The 18,390-nt window shown below is 35.8% G+C and overlaps 1 protein-coding gene across 1 annotated transcript in view; it reads left to right on the top strand.

Moving 5' to 3' along the window:
* Window positions 1-18,390, top strand: part of LOC116543215 (sodium-dependent phosphate transport protein 1-like) — a 39,060-nt gene that overhangs the window by 3,335 nt on the left and 17,335 nt on the right. Inside the window, 6 exon segments of the mRNA XM_032268639.1 lie at window positions 2,664-2,836; window positions 8,855-9,088; window positions 9,172-9,259; window positions 9,613-9,699; window positions 14,997-15,115; window positions 15,218-15,379. Of these exon segments, the coding sequence (XP_032124530.1) occupies window positions 2,664-2,836; window positions 8,855-9,088; window positions 9,172-9,259; window positions 9,613-9,699; window positions 14,997-15,115; window positions 15,218-15,379 (863 nt within the window).

The following is an 18,390-nucleotide window of genomic DNA, read 5'->3' on the forward strand; positions in this document are numbered from 1 at the left end:
TATTTTAAATATATTTTATCTAATATTCTTATCTTTTAATAATGGAGGCTCAGGCTAGTCAAGAAAACTAGCCAACTATTTATTGGGTACTAATGCTTTTTTTCATTTAACAGTTTATCTAAAGAGTATGCCACAATTTTAGGCAGAGATTTTTCCTCATTTTTAGAGCTGAAGTATGGATGGATATATTATAATTTATTTAAATGGTCACTAATTTATAGACATCTAATTTGTTTACAATATTTTACTAATTCAAACAATTCTATATGAATGCTATAAAATGATATGAAATTCAATTCAATAGGATGATATAAAATACTTATACATCTAATAAAATAGTTTCCAATATATAAAGCAAAAAAGCCCTATGAAAATTATGAAGATACAAAATCCTAAATAAAATATTAACAGAACAAATCTAAGAATTTATAAAAACATTAAAAAAGCAACCAAGTCAGGTTTATCCTCAAAATGAAAGAGTAATTTAATGTTAGAAAATGTATACATGTCACTCCACAAAAGTTAAAAGAGAAAAACTGTATGATTATCTCATTAGATATAAAAAATTTATTTATGAAGTTAATATTTATTTGCAATAAAAAATTATTAGTTAACTATGAATGTGCAGTAGACAGAATTCCAAGATGACTCCCAAGCTTCCTGGCTCCTGTTTTATTCTTGGGTGGAACCATGAGCACAGAAATTACAGCCCAGAGCCCAGAGGGTAGAGCCAAGAGCCACAAGAATTATCTCCAGACCTCATGAAAAATCCAACACTAGCCTTGAACTTCAGAACCTTCATGGATCAATGACTCCTTTTCTCCTCTGTTATTCCCCACCCCACCCCCTTGTCTATAGCTTTATCCTACACCTGTTCCACCATTACATGCTAAGAGTGTTAGGGGCATTTAACTTGCCTCTTTAGTTTCACAAGCCCACAGAAAGAAATTGTGCCCTAGGATGGATTAATCATAGGTGTCTCTTTCACAACTGGATTTAGATGATGAGATTTTGGACTAATGACATTTTGATGAGGTTTTGAACTTGAGCTGATAATGTAATAACATTAAGAATTTGGGAAGCTTGAAATGGGGTGAATATGTTTTGCATGTAGGAGGAACAAGGCTCTTTAAAGGCCAGATGGTGTCCTGTAGTAGGAAGAATTCTAAGTTTACTCCCAACACTCCCAGCCCCTGGTGTATACACACTTTCTCCCAGTAATGTTCCCAAATCAGTTGATCTTAAATAGGGAAATTATGCACGCAGGACAGATCTAATCACATGAGCACTTTAAATCTGGTTGTACATGTCAGAGACAGAGTAGGTAGATTCAAAGTGTGAGAGGGATTCAACATAAAGTAGATTCCCATTGCTGATTTTGAAGATGGAGGGGCCACATAGATTAACTTTGCCTGTTTTTGAACTTCGTAAAACTAGATTCCTATAGTATATACTGTCTGGTCTCTAGTTTCGTTAACTGAGCATGTTTTTGTTGAAATGCATCCAGATTTATGCAGATTGTTGTGTATAAGCAGTTTCTTTTATTTCTGAGTAATATGCATTGTATTAACATACCATGGTATGTCCACTCTTTTCAAACATTCTTCTATTTTGAATAAAGCTGCTATAAACATTTCTGTACATATTGTTTTGTAGACATATACCTATATTTCTCTTGGAAAAAAATGTCATTTGTTGAAAAATACTTTACTTTTCTCCAATGAATTACATTAGTACATTTATTTTTAAAAAGTTAACCATATATGTGTATTTGTTTCTGGACTTCCTACTTTCTTCCATCAGTGAACTTGTAATCAGCTGTACACCAGCTGATCAGCTTATATCAGCAAGTAATTACATTTTTTTAAAGTGCCATTTTTCTCCACATTGAGCATATATGAGTCTTTCAACCAGAGTATTCTTTAAACAGTGGAAAAGGAATAGTTTTCTTGACAGAAAATGTCTTCATTGTTATTAAGGGGACTTACTTTCAAGAGTAACACAGAGTATTTTTAAAGCGTTTTTTAAAAAGTAGACATGAGCCTGTCCTTTGCAGGGACATGGATAAAGCTGGAAAGCATCATTCTCAGCAAACTGACACAAGAACAGAAAATCAGACACTGCATGTTCTCACTCATAAGTGGGTGTTGAACAATGAGAACACATGGACACACGGAGGGAAACATCACAAACCAGGGCCTGTCAGGGGGTCGGGGACTAGGAGAGGGATAGCAGGGGGTAAAGGGTTTGGGAAGAGATAGCAGTAGGAGAAATATCTAATGTAGATGACAGGGTGATGAATACAGCAAACCACCATGGCACGTGTGTACCTATGGAAGAAACCCGCATGTTCTACACATGTACTCCAGAACTTAAAGTATAATGAATAAATTTTTTTAAAAATAGACATGAACCAAAGAACTTGGAAGACTGGCTTAATTTTCTTGGAATTTCTAGTTGGCATTATAATTTTAAGGAGAATATGATATCACTATATCAGTCACACATCTTCCTATTATGTAGTAATTCACAAAGGCCATTAAGTACAATAAAATTTTAAATTAATATCATGGGCTCCAAATTTCTGAATAGCCCTTCTATAGTTAAAGTATGTTTTTATCTCAGCTGTGTCAACAATTGAGACTTTCTGTTCTACTTTGTAGCTCCAGGTTTCTGTTCCTTTCGCTATGGATTGTCTTTCCTTTTGCACTGTTGTAATGTTACAAGAATGGCACAATGTACATGCCTGAACCTCACAATGGTAGTCATGGTGAACAGTACAGATCCACATGGTTTGCCCAACACCTCCACAAAGAAGCTCCTGGATAATATAAAGGTATATCTATAATTTTCCCCATAGTCAAATGTTTACAAGCCTGTCTTTTTAACTAATTTGTGTAGAGATTGAATTGTATGGATATAACAATATAATTGAAAAAGAAGCTCAAGTCTTCATCTACTTTGCCAGTAGTGGCCTAAATAAAATATTCCATGATTAAAGGATGGCTCAACACTTCCGAAGAGCTTGTTGTGTAAATCCTTCTATATGAGGGAGAATAAAACCCAAGAGTTAGGGCTTCTTTACAATCAAGAAATTTGGACAAGAGGAAAAAAATGGAAAGCATTTTAAACCAGAAGTGGAAGATGAAGACACATTACATTTTTTATTTAAGTTTTGGACATGCAGGACATTTAAATGTTTCATTAATTTCATCTTGGGAAGACAATCAGTTGTTATCTGCCAGAAGATGCAGATGCAAGAAAAATAAAAGCAAGATAGGTAATGTCAGTCAAGAGATGGAAACAACAAAAAGAAGAAAAAATCAATACTAGAAATCAAAGAAACTATAACAAAGAATGCCTTTGACAGACTCATCAGTAGACTTCACATCACTGAGGAAATAATTAGTGAACATGAAGATAGATCAAAAGAAATTTCCCAAGCTGAAATGCAAAGAGAAAGGGAATGAAAAAAAAAAATTAACAGATCATTCCCAAATTGTAGACAGTATCAAACAGTGTAACGTGTGCATGGTTGGAATGCCAGAGAGAATAGGAAACAAGAAATTTTTTTTAAATGGCTGAGAACTTTTCATAATTAATGACAGACAACAAACCACAGATCCAAGAAGCTCAGAGAACACCAAGTAAGATAAAAAGCAAAAAGATAAACTATCAAAAAAAAGCCACCTAGGCATATCATATTTAAATTGCAGAAAACCAAGACAAAAAGAACATTTCAGTAAAACCAGAGGAAGAAAATACCTACAGAGGAACAAGTAGAATTACAGTTGACTTCTTATCAGAAACCATGCAAACAAGGAGAGAAAAGTGAACTCTTTAATGTGTTGAAAGAAAGAAAACCCCTGCCAATCTAGAATTCTATATTCAATAAAATTATTGACAAAATTGAAAGACTATAAAATTTCAAGCTATAGTTATAGCTTGAGAAAGCCTTTATTGTCTTTTAATTTCTAAATGTCCATCAGTAGGTGACATATATATGTGGAGGGAATTTATTGCCAGCAAGCTTACCACAAAAGGAATGTTAAAAGATGGTAGATTTTAATCTGACTACACTGATAATCACTTTAAATGTCAATGTTCTAAACACACCAGCTAAAAGACAGAAATTGTTAGAATTGATAACAAATAAATATCCTCAAATACGCTATCTACAAGAAATCCTGTTAAAATACAAAGACTCAGATAGAAGTAAAGAGATGAAAAACTATGCAACCATGAAAACATGAATCAAAAGAGAACTGAAGTAGCTATATTAATTTTAGAAAAAGCAGAATTTATAGCAATGAAAATAACCAAAGAGAGGGCATTACTCCAAAAACAAATGATTCTAAATACTTGTATCCGTAACAACAGAGCAGCACAATTTGTAGGAGGCAAACACTGTGAGAACTCAAAGGTGGAACAGACAAATACACACTTGGTAACTATTTTCTATTTGTTAAATCTATTCTTTGTTAAACTTTTTTTTTCATTCACATTTTCCCTTCTCTGGGTTTAACTGAGCATTTTATATGACTGAATTTTATCTTCTCTCTTGATATATTATTTACACTTAAAAAACTGTTTTAATAGTTTCCATAGGTTTTTAAATATACATTTTTAATAATATAAATCTACCTCCAGATAACACTATACTATTTCATGTATCATGAAGGCTTCATGTAACAGAATATTTCTGATTCCACTCTCCCATCTCTTGTGACTACTGTTATTCATTTTATGTATCTATATGTTATAAACCCTCAAAACATTCCTTCAACAAAAAGTTATCTTTTAGATTAATTCAAAACAAAATATTTACCACTTTCATTTATTCTTTTCTAATGGTCTTACTTCTTAATTGTAGACTTACATTTTTTAGCTATATCACTTTTCTTCTGCCTGAAGAACTTTTTTTTGACTCTTTTTTGTGGATTGGGCTTTTGTTATTGCATATAAGAAATCTCTGCATAACCCAAGATCAAAAGAATTCTTCTATGTTTTAGAAGTTTTATAATTTTTCATTTTACAGTTTAATCTATGATTCATTTTAAATTACTTTTTGTATATTTGCATTAAAAATCTTTTTTTACATATGGATATACAATTTTTTTCCAGCATAATTTGTTGAGAAAACTATTCTTTCTCTACTGAATTGCCTCAATGTTCGTTGAAAATTAGTAGTTGGAAAACTAATACTACCTACTGCTAATTTCGAGACAGTTATAGTAATCAAGACAGTGTAGAATTAATGTAAAGACAGAAAATAGATCAATGAAATACAATAGAGAGACTAACACAAATATGAACAACTGATTTTTCAATATATAAAAAATAACAAACATAAAACTGGACTTCATCAGATTTTAAGATACTGTTAATTTAATAAAAAAACAAGCCAGCAGTAGGGGTACATATTTGCAAATCATATCTTATAACAAACTTCTATCAAAACTCAATTTAAAAACACAACCCAATACAAAAAATAGAAAGAAGATATGAACAGATATTTCACCAAAGGATATACACAGAGGGAAAATATTCACATGAAAAGATGCTTTATATCATTTGCCATTGGAGACAAACATTAACTACAAAGATAAACTACTACACACTGATTCAAATGGCTAAAATTATAATGATTGCACATACAAAGTGTTGGCAGGAATGTAGTGGAACGAGAATTCTCCTACAGTGCTAGTGAGAATGCAATGTGGTACAACCACTTTGGAATACACTTATTCATTTCATAAAAAATTAAGCATACACCTATTATATGATACAGTCATTCCACTGCTAGTTATTTACTGAAGAGAAATAAAAGCATATGTCCATTCAGGGACTTGTACATAAATGTTCTATGAACATTGTTGTCTAGCTTTATTTCTGATAGCTAAACAACTGGAAATAACCTAAATGTCCTTCAGCAGGTGAATGAATGAACAAGCTATGGCACATCCATAAAATGGAGTACTCCTTAGCAGTATAACAGAATGAACTACTGACATAAAGAACAATATAAATAAAACTTAAGATAATTATGTCAAGTGAAATAAGCTAGACAGTCAAAAAGAGTACATACATAGGACTCCCTCAATATAAAACTTCTAGAAAATGTAAACTAAGTTAAGAAACAGGCAGCAGATCCGTGGTGGGAGAGAGCAGGAGGGAAGAATTACAAAAAAAGTAAGGGGAAGCTTTTGGAGATAAAATATATGTTCATGGTCTTAATTGTGGTTACACTTCACAAGTATATATATACGGATAAAGTTTATTGTACTGATTATCAAAAATCTGTTAAAATCTATTTTATGTATGTGTTTTGAACTACATTCTTAAATATTTGTGGTATTCCAGTGCTTTGGTTTAAATACTCAGAACCTCATATTCTAAAGAAATGGTTTCTCATAGGAGTTGTATTTTAGAGCCTTCACTATAGCTCTAAAAGAGGAGGAAGATCATGAGCTATGGAATTTGGAAGATTTCTCTAGGACATGCATCAACCTGCCACTCCACAAAACCTTTTGTCATCCCATGAAACTTCCTGTCACAATTCAGTTTCCTGCTATATATAAGGTACTACATTTAAAAGTGAAGAAATAGAATGCATACTTATTCTAAATAGAAAGACACACCAGAAAATTATTCCTCAAAGCAGATCCAAATTGTAGTCTAATATTACAAAATAACCTAAAAATTAGTAAAGCAATTACAGCTATGAAAGGAGCACCACAGTGCAGTACCTGCAAGAACTCAAGGTAGACATGGCCAGACCACAGGAGGCTATGCTCACACAACAGATGTATGAAAAAAAGGAAATCGACAGGAAAGTATTATGAAAGTCAGAAAGAATATTTTAGAAAAAAACACGAAATAACAAGAAAAACAAGGAAGAATAGACACACACAGATATTTAAACCCAGTAAGAAATACTGAGTATAGAAAAGAAGATAAGAAAGAAGATAAACGAGGAATATTCTGTAGTCAATCTTCCCTCTTCCATCAAAGTCAAGGAGAATGTGTCATTATTCTTTTTAAAGTTTACCAACCTGACAGAAATTCTGCCATAACTTTAAAGTAGATATTCTTTCATACTAATGGGATTACACATTTGTATATTTCTGTGATCTATGTTTATTGATCATTTCCATTTTGTCCTCTTATAAATTATCTATTGATACCCTTGATATATTTTCCTCATTGAAGCATTGCATATTTCTTATTCATTTATATGACCCATACAAATGTGTATATATATTTCTTTTTAAGATTTATATAGAGTCATTTATACATTTATATGTGGAATACTTTCTTCAATGGCAACCAGTTAATGCATTGAATAGAAAAATATAAACTGAGGTTTTACGCTCTGAGCTCAAGGTTTTTAAACCAATTCTGGTGAACTTTTTTTACTTTCTACATTCTGCTATGGAGAGTGATAGCTTTAAGCCATAAGAAAAACTATCCACGATTTTAAGTGATCTGTTCACATGCACAGGGAGAGTGGAACAAATGCCTCCTGGCCCACCTGATATGGGTAAGGGTGGGTACTGTCTTCCTAAGTGCTGCCTGTGATTAAAAAGAAGAAAAACAAACAAAACCTCCTTCATCTTCTGGGTAGCCCCCTTCCCCTCAATGGAAAAGATCTGGAAATTCCCTGGCACCCTAGCTACAACATGGATATGTCTTACTGGTTATTATTTTGTACCCTTGGAGAGTCACTCCTCCCAGATTTCTCCTTGGAGGTCATTTTCCAGCCAAGAGAAATATTACACTCTAGAGGCCACAGCTACAGGGTGACAGGGACTTGAAAAGGAAAGAAAAAAAGAGGAATGGTGGGATAAAATAATACTGATGACAACAAACATATGGATTCCTACCTATTATATTTAATATTCAAACAAAAATAACACCAGCACATTCACTGTTTATTCAGGAAACCCTTCATTACTTAATACGTTCCTCCTAATTATGAAACTGACAGAGAAACTTCAGAGAATGCAACTATCTTAGACATTTTCAAATAAACTTTATCCTATCCTCCCCTACTACCATTAAAATTTCTTTCTGTTCGGTGGGTCCAAAAACATGTGCAACCTGCTCCCTCGTAATCTCAACAATAAATTCAATATTAGAATTTTCTTTTATCGTTCCTTTAATAATGTAAAAAACAACTATAGATGGCCCTCTAACTTAGGAATGGACAAACAAATATACTCCTGGAAAAAATACGTCACATCAGAGCCAAGTGCAAGAATAGAAATGGCCTTTTCCTTTTAACTGTCCTGTGTAGTTATTTTTACAGCTCAGGCTGAGATCTCTTCATGATTTTATCTTCTCTCTATCATAACTTTTCTCTCTGGGAGCACTATGTATATGTAGAAAAGTGGTTTTGTGAATGAGCTTAAATTAATGGACGCCTTAGAGAAAGAGAACAGGCAAGAGGAAATTCACAACTGTAGTGTAAGCAGTGCTATGAAATACAGGAAATTAACTATTTTAATGTATGTATGCTATGCAGGAGGAGTTTACATGCAGTTTAGCAACATTCAAGAAACAAACATTAAATGTCTGTGCTGTGGAAGGTACTGAAGGGAGGTACAGATAGTGTCCTTGGCTGTGAGGACTTTACTCCAACAGTAAAATGTAAATAAGTAGAGAAAATGGTGTGATAAAAGAATAAAGAAGGTCCTGGGTTAAAGAATACTAGGTAAGAGGGGAGCTACCTTACATGAGGTGAGCTACCTTACATGAGGTGAGCCAGAAGAACAGTTTCCCTAAATCCCTAAATACCACAGTAAATGTATGATATGCAGAGTGACTCAAGGTATCCCTGCTTGTCTTTTAGAACCCTGTGTATAATTGGGGCCCAGATATCCAGGGAATCATCTTGAGTTCCACCTTCTATGGTTTCATCATCATCCAAGTTCCTATTGGATACTTCTCTAGAATATATTTTGTAAAGAAAATAATTGGCTTTGCATTATGCCTTAGCTCTGTGTTAAGCCTGCTCATCCCACCAGCAGCTGGAATTGGAGAAGCTTGGCTCATTGCATGTCGAACAGTTCAGGCAGTAGCCCAGGTATTAAAATAATGCTAAAACTGAACGGAGTTTAAATTCATAGGAAGTGTTAGAGATTAAATGTCAAAACTTTCTTTTTTCAGGGGATAGTTGGAACAGCCCAATCTGAAATACATGTCAAATGGGCTCCTCCCGTGGAATGAGGTCGACTTACTTCTATGAGTGCATCAGGTAAAGACTTAGAGCCTAGAATGTTTGAATCCCATTTTCGTCTCATTGTATTATGTTCTTTCCTTGAGTCGTAAGAAACGTGTGTTTTGAACTGTCAAGGGCTTTGGAAATCATCTATTTCAGCATTTTGGCTTTGAAGATGAGAAAATTGTATAGAATGGAGAAGAGGCATTCTTATTTCAAACAATAGAGAAAAAGAGAGAAAAGCAAATATTTTGTTATTTTCTTCTGATCAGTGTTATGCTACACAAATTTATTTCACAGGAAATTGGTCTTTGCTACAGTGAGGTTACATTATCTATACTTTCAGATGCCTGCATTAATTAGAAGTGTTCTTTGTACTTTCTGATTAGGGTTTTTATTGGGACTCTTTATTGTCCTGGTTGTGACTGGAGTTATTTGTCAATCTCTGGGCTGGCCCATGGTCTTATATATTTTTGGTGAGTCTCTTTCTGTAAAATTCTGGTTATTACACAGAATCTAAGAAAAATTTAAACATTAAAACCCAATATAAAATAATAAAATTCATATAAAATTGTATAAAAATCATATAAAACTAACATTAAAAATCACGAACCCCGCTGAGTGAAAGAGAAAAGACAATATTCATTAAGTTTCTGTCACAAGCAAGGCATTATGATGCTTATAACTATACATGTATTTTTGTACATAACTTTTATAATTCTATAATGTAGGTGCTATAGATGAATATGCTTTGATGTGAAACTCTCCCAGAAAAAGACGATCAAAACAAATAACTTTACAGATTTCAGAAAGATATTACCTTTTATACTTAACATTCAAAGCATGATGTGGAGCACAACCCCATAATCAAACACATTAATTTCCACAGCAAAAAATGAAATTTGTGCAAACTAGAACATACAAAAAAAACTGTACAGAAATAAGATTTACAAATAAGTGATAAAATCATTTTTGGCTCTTCGATGCAAAAGTTTTCAGGTTTGTGAATAAGAAAATATGGATAGGTTCTATTATGGCCATTTGACATGAGAGGAAACTTCAAAAGGCTTAGGTAACTCGCCCAAAGATATACTTAAGGCAAAATCAGAATAATTTATTTACAAAGTGATCACTTAAAAAGGTAGGTATGAGATAAGGTAGAATCCCAGGGATAGTGGAGTTACCTGGGCTAGCAATACAGGAGCCAGTAGCATCTAGCATCCCCAGATTCAAAGGGATCAAGCAAGGGAGTAGTTACCAGAATCCATTAGGGGAGAGTCCTACAGAGCAGGATGCCTTAAAAGAACTCATGATTTTTTATAAAAGGACATATAGATTGAGGCAATCGTAGGATGGAGATAACTAGGGTTTGAAAAGGCACCTGGATTACACTCAATTCTCTCCCTCTCATCTCTATCTGGAATTTCTGTTGGCCAAATCCAGGTGGAAGCAGAGGACATGGGGGCCTACTGACGTTGATTCAAGTCAGTCATCTGTAGCCAAGGCAAAGTAAAGAAGGATGAGGAGTACACTAGGGGGACAAACAGAAGACATCCAATACACACAGTGAGCAGACGACAGAGCCATAATCTGAAAACACATCTTCCATACTCAAAATTCCATTGCTGTTAATGACTGTGTTAGTCTTCAGTAGCAAACAATGGTCAGTATAGTGATGAAACATAGCCCCTTATCAGGAAAGGGGCTGAAAAAACTGAGAATGTCTAGCCTGAAGAAGAGAAAACTTGAGAGATGATACCTTGTAGGATTGTGACACAAATAAAATGCAGACCTGTTTTGAATTATAAAACTAACCCAAATATGTAGAAATTGCGGGGGTGGGGGTGTGAGGTTTCAGCTCTATGTTTCAGCTCAGTTTCAATAAATAATGCTGCGCAGGATTGCTGATCAACGGTTAGATGGTATCTAATATTTATGTTGTATTCCTATAAGATCATGTAAAGTAATATATGCCACTTACAGTTATCATGGGTGGCTCCATGATATAACTAGAAATTACATGATAGCCACATATGTCAAATGACCTTTCCAAGTTAGTGGCAAAGGAAAAACTAAAACCAAGATTGTTTAAAATTCCATTTGAATATTCTTGCCAAAAAAGTTAAACAAATCTGAATAAATACTGTTTTAAAGAATAAGACAATGACTATATTTAAGCAGCTGAAAATTGCTAGAAATTACGAAATAGAGCAAATTGAGTCACAGACTTACATTTGCACTCCAAATGGCCTGCCATCGTGCTATATTTGTCTCCTAAAGACTATTTCAAACTACTTAACTCTTCTCAAATCTATAAAAGGATGCCCTTTCCCCTGTCCTCCATCTCAAGTAAACTCCCTTTGACCATTGAAATTATTTTGCATAATCTGTCTGTACCCATTGCCTACATTTCCCAGCCTCTCACACTCTCCTTAACTCACATCTGACCAGTGTTTGTACCATCAAACACAGCTGTTGCCAAGATGATTTATGGCTTCTGTCAGAGCTGACCTGAGGCCCAGGCAAAAGGGCCCTTGTCCTGGATTCCACACTGTAGAGAGCCCATTCTAGCTAGGTTCTCTTCATAGGCCAGGTGCCAAGACAGTGGCCTCAGTAGAGCCCATGACTCTCCTTCTAATAATCATAACTGGAATGTCTTGATTACATAGAACCAAGGTTATTGGTTATACTGGAAAAGACCAGCAGAGCTCTTCCCAATATTCATTGAATTGGGTAGTGACCAAGGGAGGAAGGAGGCACTACTTGCAGAAGATATGAGTGATGCACAATGGGGAAAGCAAGGATTTCCACACATATCCATTCAAAGTACCTAGTGATGTGGGGATGGATCTGGGTAGGAACAGGTCAAGCTTCCAACTAGTCGCCAGAGATTTGTCTTCAGAATTCTAAATTTAAACCTGACTCTTCAGGCCATTGTTTTTCCCTTTGGCATCTTTCAAAATTGTCCTTGATTTACTGAAGTTGAATATTATATTGTAACTGAAAATCATGTTTGTTGCTTACTATTTGTAGAGTGCAATTAACGAGAGTTGGGCCTGGTACAAGGAAAGTGGATTTATTCCAAAATTAGCTTGGGGAAGGAACACGAAGTTACTTGCTTAAATGTGCCACTTCACCTTTGGAGCTGAAGTGGTGAAAAAAAAAAGTGAAAGAATATGGGTCCCCTTGCTACCAGGCAGTTATTGACTGCACAGTTGAGGTGGCACTTTTCATGGGCAGAAGTAGGTTGAAAAAGTGACCAAAAAAGCATGCTTTCCATATGCCCTCCTGGTGGAACAAAGTTCCAAAGCCACTCCTGGAGAGTGGAAGTTCCTAGGCCATACCCTAGAGATGAAAGTTCCCCGGCAATTTGGTGCGCAATTGACTGTCACCTCTGGACCAGAGCTATGTCTTGGAGTACATAGTTAGAAGAATTTTCCCTATAGAGAATGTCTGGTGAGGGGAGGAGGTGAAAGGTTATATTTAAATTTCTGAAGGGCTAATTTGGAAATGAGAAGCAAGAGGAAAAAGGGAAAAGAGAGAAGAAGAGAAAATTTTTAAAACAATCCCTTTTTCTTAAAAAACTGGGGGCATTTGGTTTCACTATGTCAGGTTGTAACTTTTTCTGTATTTACTCTTCTTGGCATTCTTTAGGCTTCCAATATCTGTGGTTTGAGGTTTATTACTAACTTTAAGAAATTCTCCATTATTATTGCTTTAAGTGTTTTTCTGATTTTTTCTTGCCCTTCCTTCCTTTCTTCTTGCTTGCTTTTCTTGCTCTCTTTCTCTCTTTTTCTTTCTTTCCCTCTTCCTTTCTTTCTTGTTTTTTGTCTTTTTTTTTTTTGAAACAGAGTCTTGCTCTTGTCACCCAGGCTAGAGTGCAATGGTGTGATCTCAGCTTACCACAACCTTCACCCCCTGAGTTTAAATGATTCTCCTGCCTCAGCCTCCTGAGTAGCTGGGATTACAGGCGTGCGCCACTATGCCCAGATAAATGTTTTGTATTTTTAGTTGAGATGGAGTTTTACCATTTTGGCCAGGCTGGTCACAAACTCCTGACCTCAGGTGATCCACCCACCTCAGCCTCCCAAAGTACTGGGATTACAGGCACGAGCCACCGTGCCCAGCCCATTCTGTCTTTTTAGTTCTTTTTCTGTCTTTGCAATCCAGTTTTGGAAATTTCTATTGCCATTTTATCAAGCTCACTGATTTTCTTGGTCAAGTCTAGTCTACCGATGAGTCCATCAAAGGCATTCTTTATTTCTACTATACTATTTTTATTTCCAGCATTTTCTTTTGATTCTTTATAAACTTTCCAGACCATTCCTTTTCATCTCAGTTTCTTTGACTCTACCCTCTCTACATTGGACTTCATCCTTATGGCCATTTTTTTTTTCTCAGTCTCTTCTGCCAACTTATCCTCTTCTACCTGCCATTAACTCTTATCTTTCATCAGAGTTCCACCCCAGCCTCCCCATCTAGGGCTGTAATTTCTCTCTGGACAAGATAATTCATGCTTAAGGGTAAACTACCACTCACTAACATTTGTGTCCCACAAATAATTTGATCTTTCCTTGCCTCAGTTTGCTCATTTTGAAAAAGAGACAAACAGTATTGTATGAATTTTGGGGCAGTTGATTGAATAATCTTTTTCTTTTTTATCCACTACAAAGTCAACTCCATAAAGGCAGAGATTTTTGTCCATTTTATTCACTGCTATATCCCCAGTACTTAAAACAGGTGCATGGTATGTAATCAGCACTTAATCAATATTTGTCAAATGAATGCAAGTCTTCTGGAAGACTGACTGGTGAGCACTATATACATCCTGTCCCAAAAGAGAATTCCTCATGGTCAAGTTATTAATATAAAAAACTCAAAGAAACAATTTGTCAAACTCTTATGGAACTCCAATAATCCCTGAAGCCTGGGCTGTATCTCAGGAACATGGCTGAGGCTAAGCTGTCAAAACTGGCTGATAATAGCAAAGACAGGGAATTAACCTAAATGCCCATCAATGATAGACTGGATAAAGAAAATGTGGTACATATATACCATTGAATACTATGCAGCCATAATAAGAATGAGATCGTGTCCTTTGCAGGGACATGGATGGAGCTGAAGGTCATTATCCTTAGCAAACTAACACAATAACAAAACTACCGCATGTTCTCATTTATAAGTGGGAGCTAAATGATGTGAACATATGGACACATAGAAGGGAACAATACACACTGGGGCCTATAGGAAGGTGGAGGGTGGAAGGAGGGAGAAGATCAGGAAAAATAACTAATGGGTACTAGGCTTAACACCTGGGTGATGAAATAATCTGTACAGCAAACCCCCATGACACAAGTTTACCTATATAACAAACCTGCACATGTATCCCTGAACTTAAACGTTAAAAAAAAAAATGGGCAATGTCAAGCCCTGTGCAGGCTCAGCTGTACCATACTCTTATGGTGGAACACATGAAGAATTTGAAAGGAAGAGGGCCTGAGGGCAGGGAGGCCCAGCTGTCATGCGTGGAGGGATGCAGAGGATAGGAGATCAGGAAAGGGCATAGGGCTTACCACCATTTCTGTAAAACTCATCTAGTAGGGAGAGGTCCCTGTAGATAAAAGGAGAACTGTGAAAAATATAAGCCTTGTTGCAAAGTTTCATAAAAGATAAAGGAGGTATAGTTTCTCAGACTAATACATTGAAAAATCCCAACTTGACAAAGATCCACTACAAACAGAAACTTCCAATTCTACTTATTCTTCTTTGATAGGTGCTTGTGACTGTGCTCTATGTCTTCTCTGGCTCTTTCTGTTTTACGATGACCCCAAGGACCACCCATGCATAAGCATCAGTGAAAAGGAATACATCACATCCTCCCTGGTCCAGCAGGTAAAACACAGTTCTCCATATTGGCATCTCCAAGATTCTACTCCAAACTAAACATGTTCCAGTTTGTTCTAATGTGCTAATGATTAATGAATTTCTTTCCAGGTCAGCTCAAGTAGACAATCTCTGCCTATCAAGGCTATGCTTAAATCACTTCCAGTCTGGGCTATTTCCATTGGTAGTTTTACTTTTTTCTGGTCAAATAACATCACGACAGTGTACACTCCAATTTTCATTGACTCCATGCTTCATGTTAATATAAAAGAGGTAAGTATACCATTTGTTCTGTTTTTTTTTTTTAACTTCATGAAAGATTTTGTGTTCATTTTTCTGTCTCTAATGACCCTAGTCTCAGCTCTTGTCAGCTCCTTACACTATTTGTATACTGCTCTTCACATGGAAACTCACTGTTTCTGCTTTTTATACGAACACTGCCCAGAACAGAAGGCGATGATGTAGACATAAGTGACTAGCACTCCAGCAACAGCACACATGCATCTATGTTTCCACACATTCCCTGTCTCCCATTCACTGTGTGACTCCCTTTGTATATTACTTAAGGCTCAACATCACCCTTCCCTACAGGGACTGGGGGCCTCCCCTGAAAATCACTTAGCCACACCCTGCCACTCTGCCAACCTTTTACCAATCCTCTCTCCAAGATAAGGCAATGAATTTTGGTTATAAAGCCAAGACTCAAGTCTTGCTTTGGAAGAACTGGCATACCCACTGCTTATGTGGCTTGGAGAATCACTGTTACAGGCAACCTCCTATTGTTTGATACCATAATAACCAGACAAGACTCATTTAGAAATGGAGACTATCTGGGCTTGCCACTTTGCGGCATTCTGTATTGAACTTCCAACCAGCCTAGAGGCCAGCATTACAGTAAGGTCTCATAAAGCCTCTCTGACTCAGTATTATACTTCATGAAACCATGAAGTTGTCGCAAGGATTAGTAGCAGCTGGTCCAGTGTAAGCACATACGTATGTCCATAATTGTCATCTTTATCCTCTCTATTATTTTCCCCAGGGCCAGTATTTCTCATTCCCAATGTAGTCTTCCTTCTCTATTATCCAGTGCTTTTAGGTTTCATGATACTGAAATTGGAAGATTTGACAGATTATGACAAATGTTACTGACATCAAAACTATTTTTCTCTTTCTTTTGGGTAGTGTGGTCCCAGCAGTAATTCTGGTGTTGTATATTGATGGTGTTGTATATTGTTGTATATTGATGTTGTATATTGATGTATATTGATGATGACTTTTTTAGCTACTTATAAGTGTGTTTTTCCACATTAGACTTATAAGTCTATATTATTTTTAATATTACATTTTAAATGTTATAAAACAAAAAACCGAGAGCAATAATTTACAATTACTTTGAATTTTAATCCCTCAGGATCCAGAATCTGCCTGGTTTAAAATCTTCATCTTGAAGGCAGCCATTAATGTGATTGGCCTAATTTTCTACCTTATAGCTGGTGAAGCAGAAATTCAGGACTGGGCTAAAGAAAAACACCACACACATCTCTTAGGTGAGAAATGATCAGATTAAAGTTAATTTTTTGAAACCAGGAATATGGGAGAGAGAGGAGTTAAGGATGACTCCTCAGATGGGGATGATAATGAGTACAGGTTTGGAGGAGAAGAGGAGACCATGTTAAGCCTGAGAATATTAGACATCCTGATGGAAATGGCTATGGGACTCTTGGGGGGATGCTGAGGCTGGAGATATAAATTTGGGATGCTGGGCCTCTTTAATATTAAAAGGTGAGGAACAGAAAGAGAAGTTTGCAAGAAAGACTGGGAAAGGCCTTCAATGAAGTAGGAAGAACAGTTGTAAAATGGAGTCTTGAAGTGAAAAAAGTTGGGAGCAGGGACCTTTGGCAAGTGCTATAATATCAAGGTGTTAAATTATATAAGGTCTAAGAATTTACAAATGGGTTAGGCAAGAGAAACTTTAAAGGTGACCCTGACTAAAATGATTTTCAAATGAATGATGGCGACAGAGTCCATTAAGGTGTATTGAAAGCATGATACTGTGCTTTTCTTATGTAAACTCTATCGGTGGTAAATAAATGGTAGCAGAAACGTCTCTTTGTAGAATAATTTTAGCAAATGCATAAATAAGAATTGATAGATGTGGAATACCCCTATTTTGTAACCCTCAATAAATTAAGAGATCTAGGTGTTGAATATCAATGGCCGTTAGTTACCTTCTGATGAAAGAACATACTACCACTAATGTCTTGCTAATCAAACTGAATCTCATTAAGCCTTGTAAATAGCTACTGTTTTGGAAGAAGTACAGAGAACAGAGAATATGTTGAACTAAATCCAAGTGTATCATTAGCAAATCTAAACTGTAGGAGATTTTATAGGTCAAAAGGCTCGGCTCTTTGTTGTAAGCAGAATTTTCAATGCCACAAAAGATGTAGCACTCCAATATAAATTTCCTCAGCAAGGCAATTTACTTCTATAGAAGGGTGTGGCTTACAGATGGAACAATGGTGACCTCACACCTGGACAAGGAGGGGAAGGGGTACTTATTATGCCTGATGGAGGTTGCCCCTACTGCAGTGTCATTCCCCTGTTGGCTAGGGTTCGGCTGCACTGTCTAGTCTAATTACAATTGGCTATTAAAGGGAGCAGGGGTACCAGCCGGAATGGCGGGGTGCTTAGTTTGGCAGGAAGGACAGTTACAAGCAGGTCAGAGCAGATAAGCAGGGGTCAAAGCAGGTGACCAAAGTAGGTGACAGGGATGAGTCAGGACCAGGGCACGGTACTGGGGGAACAGATGTGAACCACTAATTAGAACTGGTGGAAAAGGTTGTTTACTGAAACTACAAGGAAGTTAAACTTTAAAATAGATAATTAAAGAATAAAAGAGCTGAGCACACTAACATACTGATTCCTTGAAGAGAAACTTGGGATTCACAATATCTAACAATCCCCCATCTTGAATTTTTAGTTTTGTTTTTTTCTCTTCTAACTTCCTTTACGTATCTTGCCTTAGTAGTTCTGCTATCCCTTTGACAGCATCCTGGTGTAATTAATGTACTGCTGCTGATCGTAATAGATGTAATTTATTTTACTTAAATTTTTATTAATTGTCATCTATGAAAATATTGATTTAAATCCTGCAGCTATTTGATCTTGGGTTTTAAATTTATTTGGTAACTCCAATAGTGTTTATGTAAACATGGGGGTTAAAGGACCCATGTGGGGCACTTCTTTTTTTCTATGATTTTTTTTTTTCTTTCTTTTTTTTA

The sequence above is a fragment of the Sapajus apella genome, unplaced genomic scaffold (assembly GCF_009761245.1).
Source record: "Sapajus apella isolate SASKATOON/1434 unplaced genomic scaffold, GSC_monkey_1.0 scaffold184, whole genome shotgun sequence".
In the NCBI taxonomy this organism is placed as follows: Eukaryota; Metazoa; Chordata; class Mammalia; order Primates; family Cebidae; genus Sapajus; species Sapajus apella.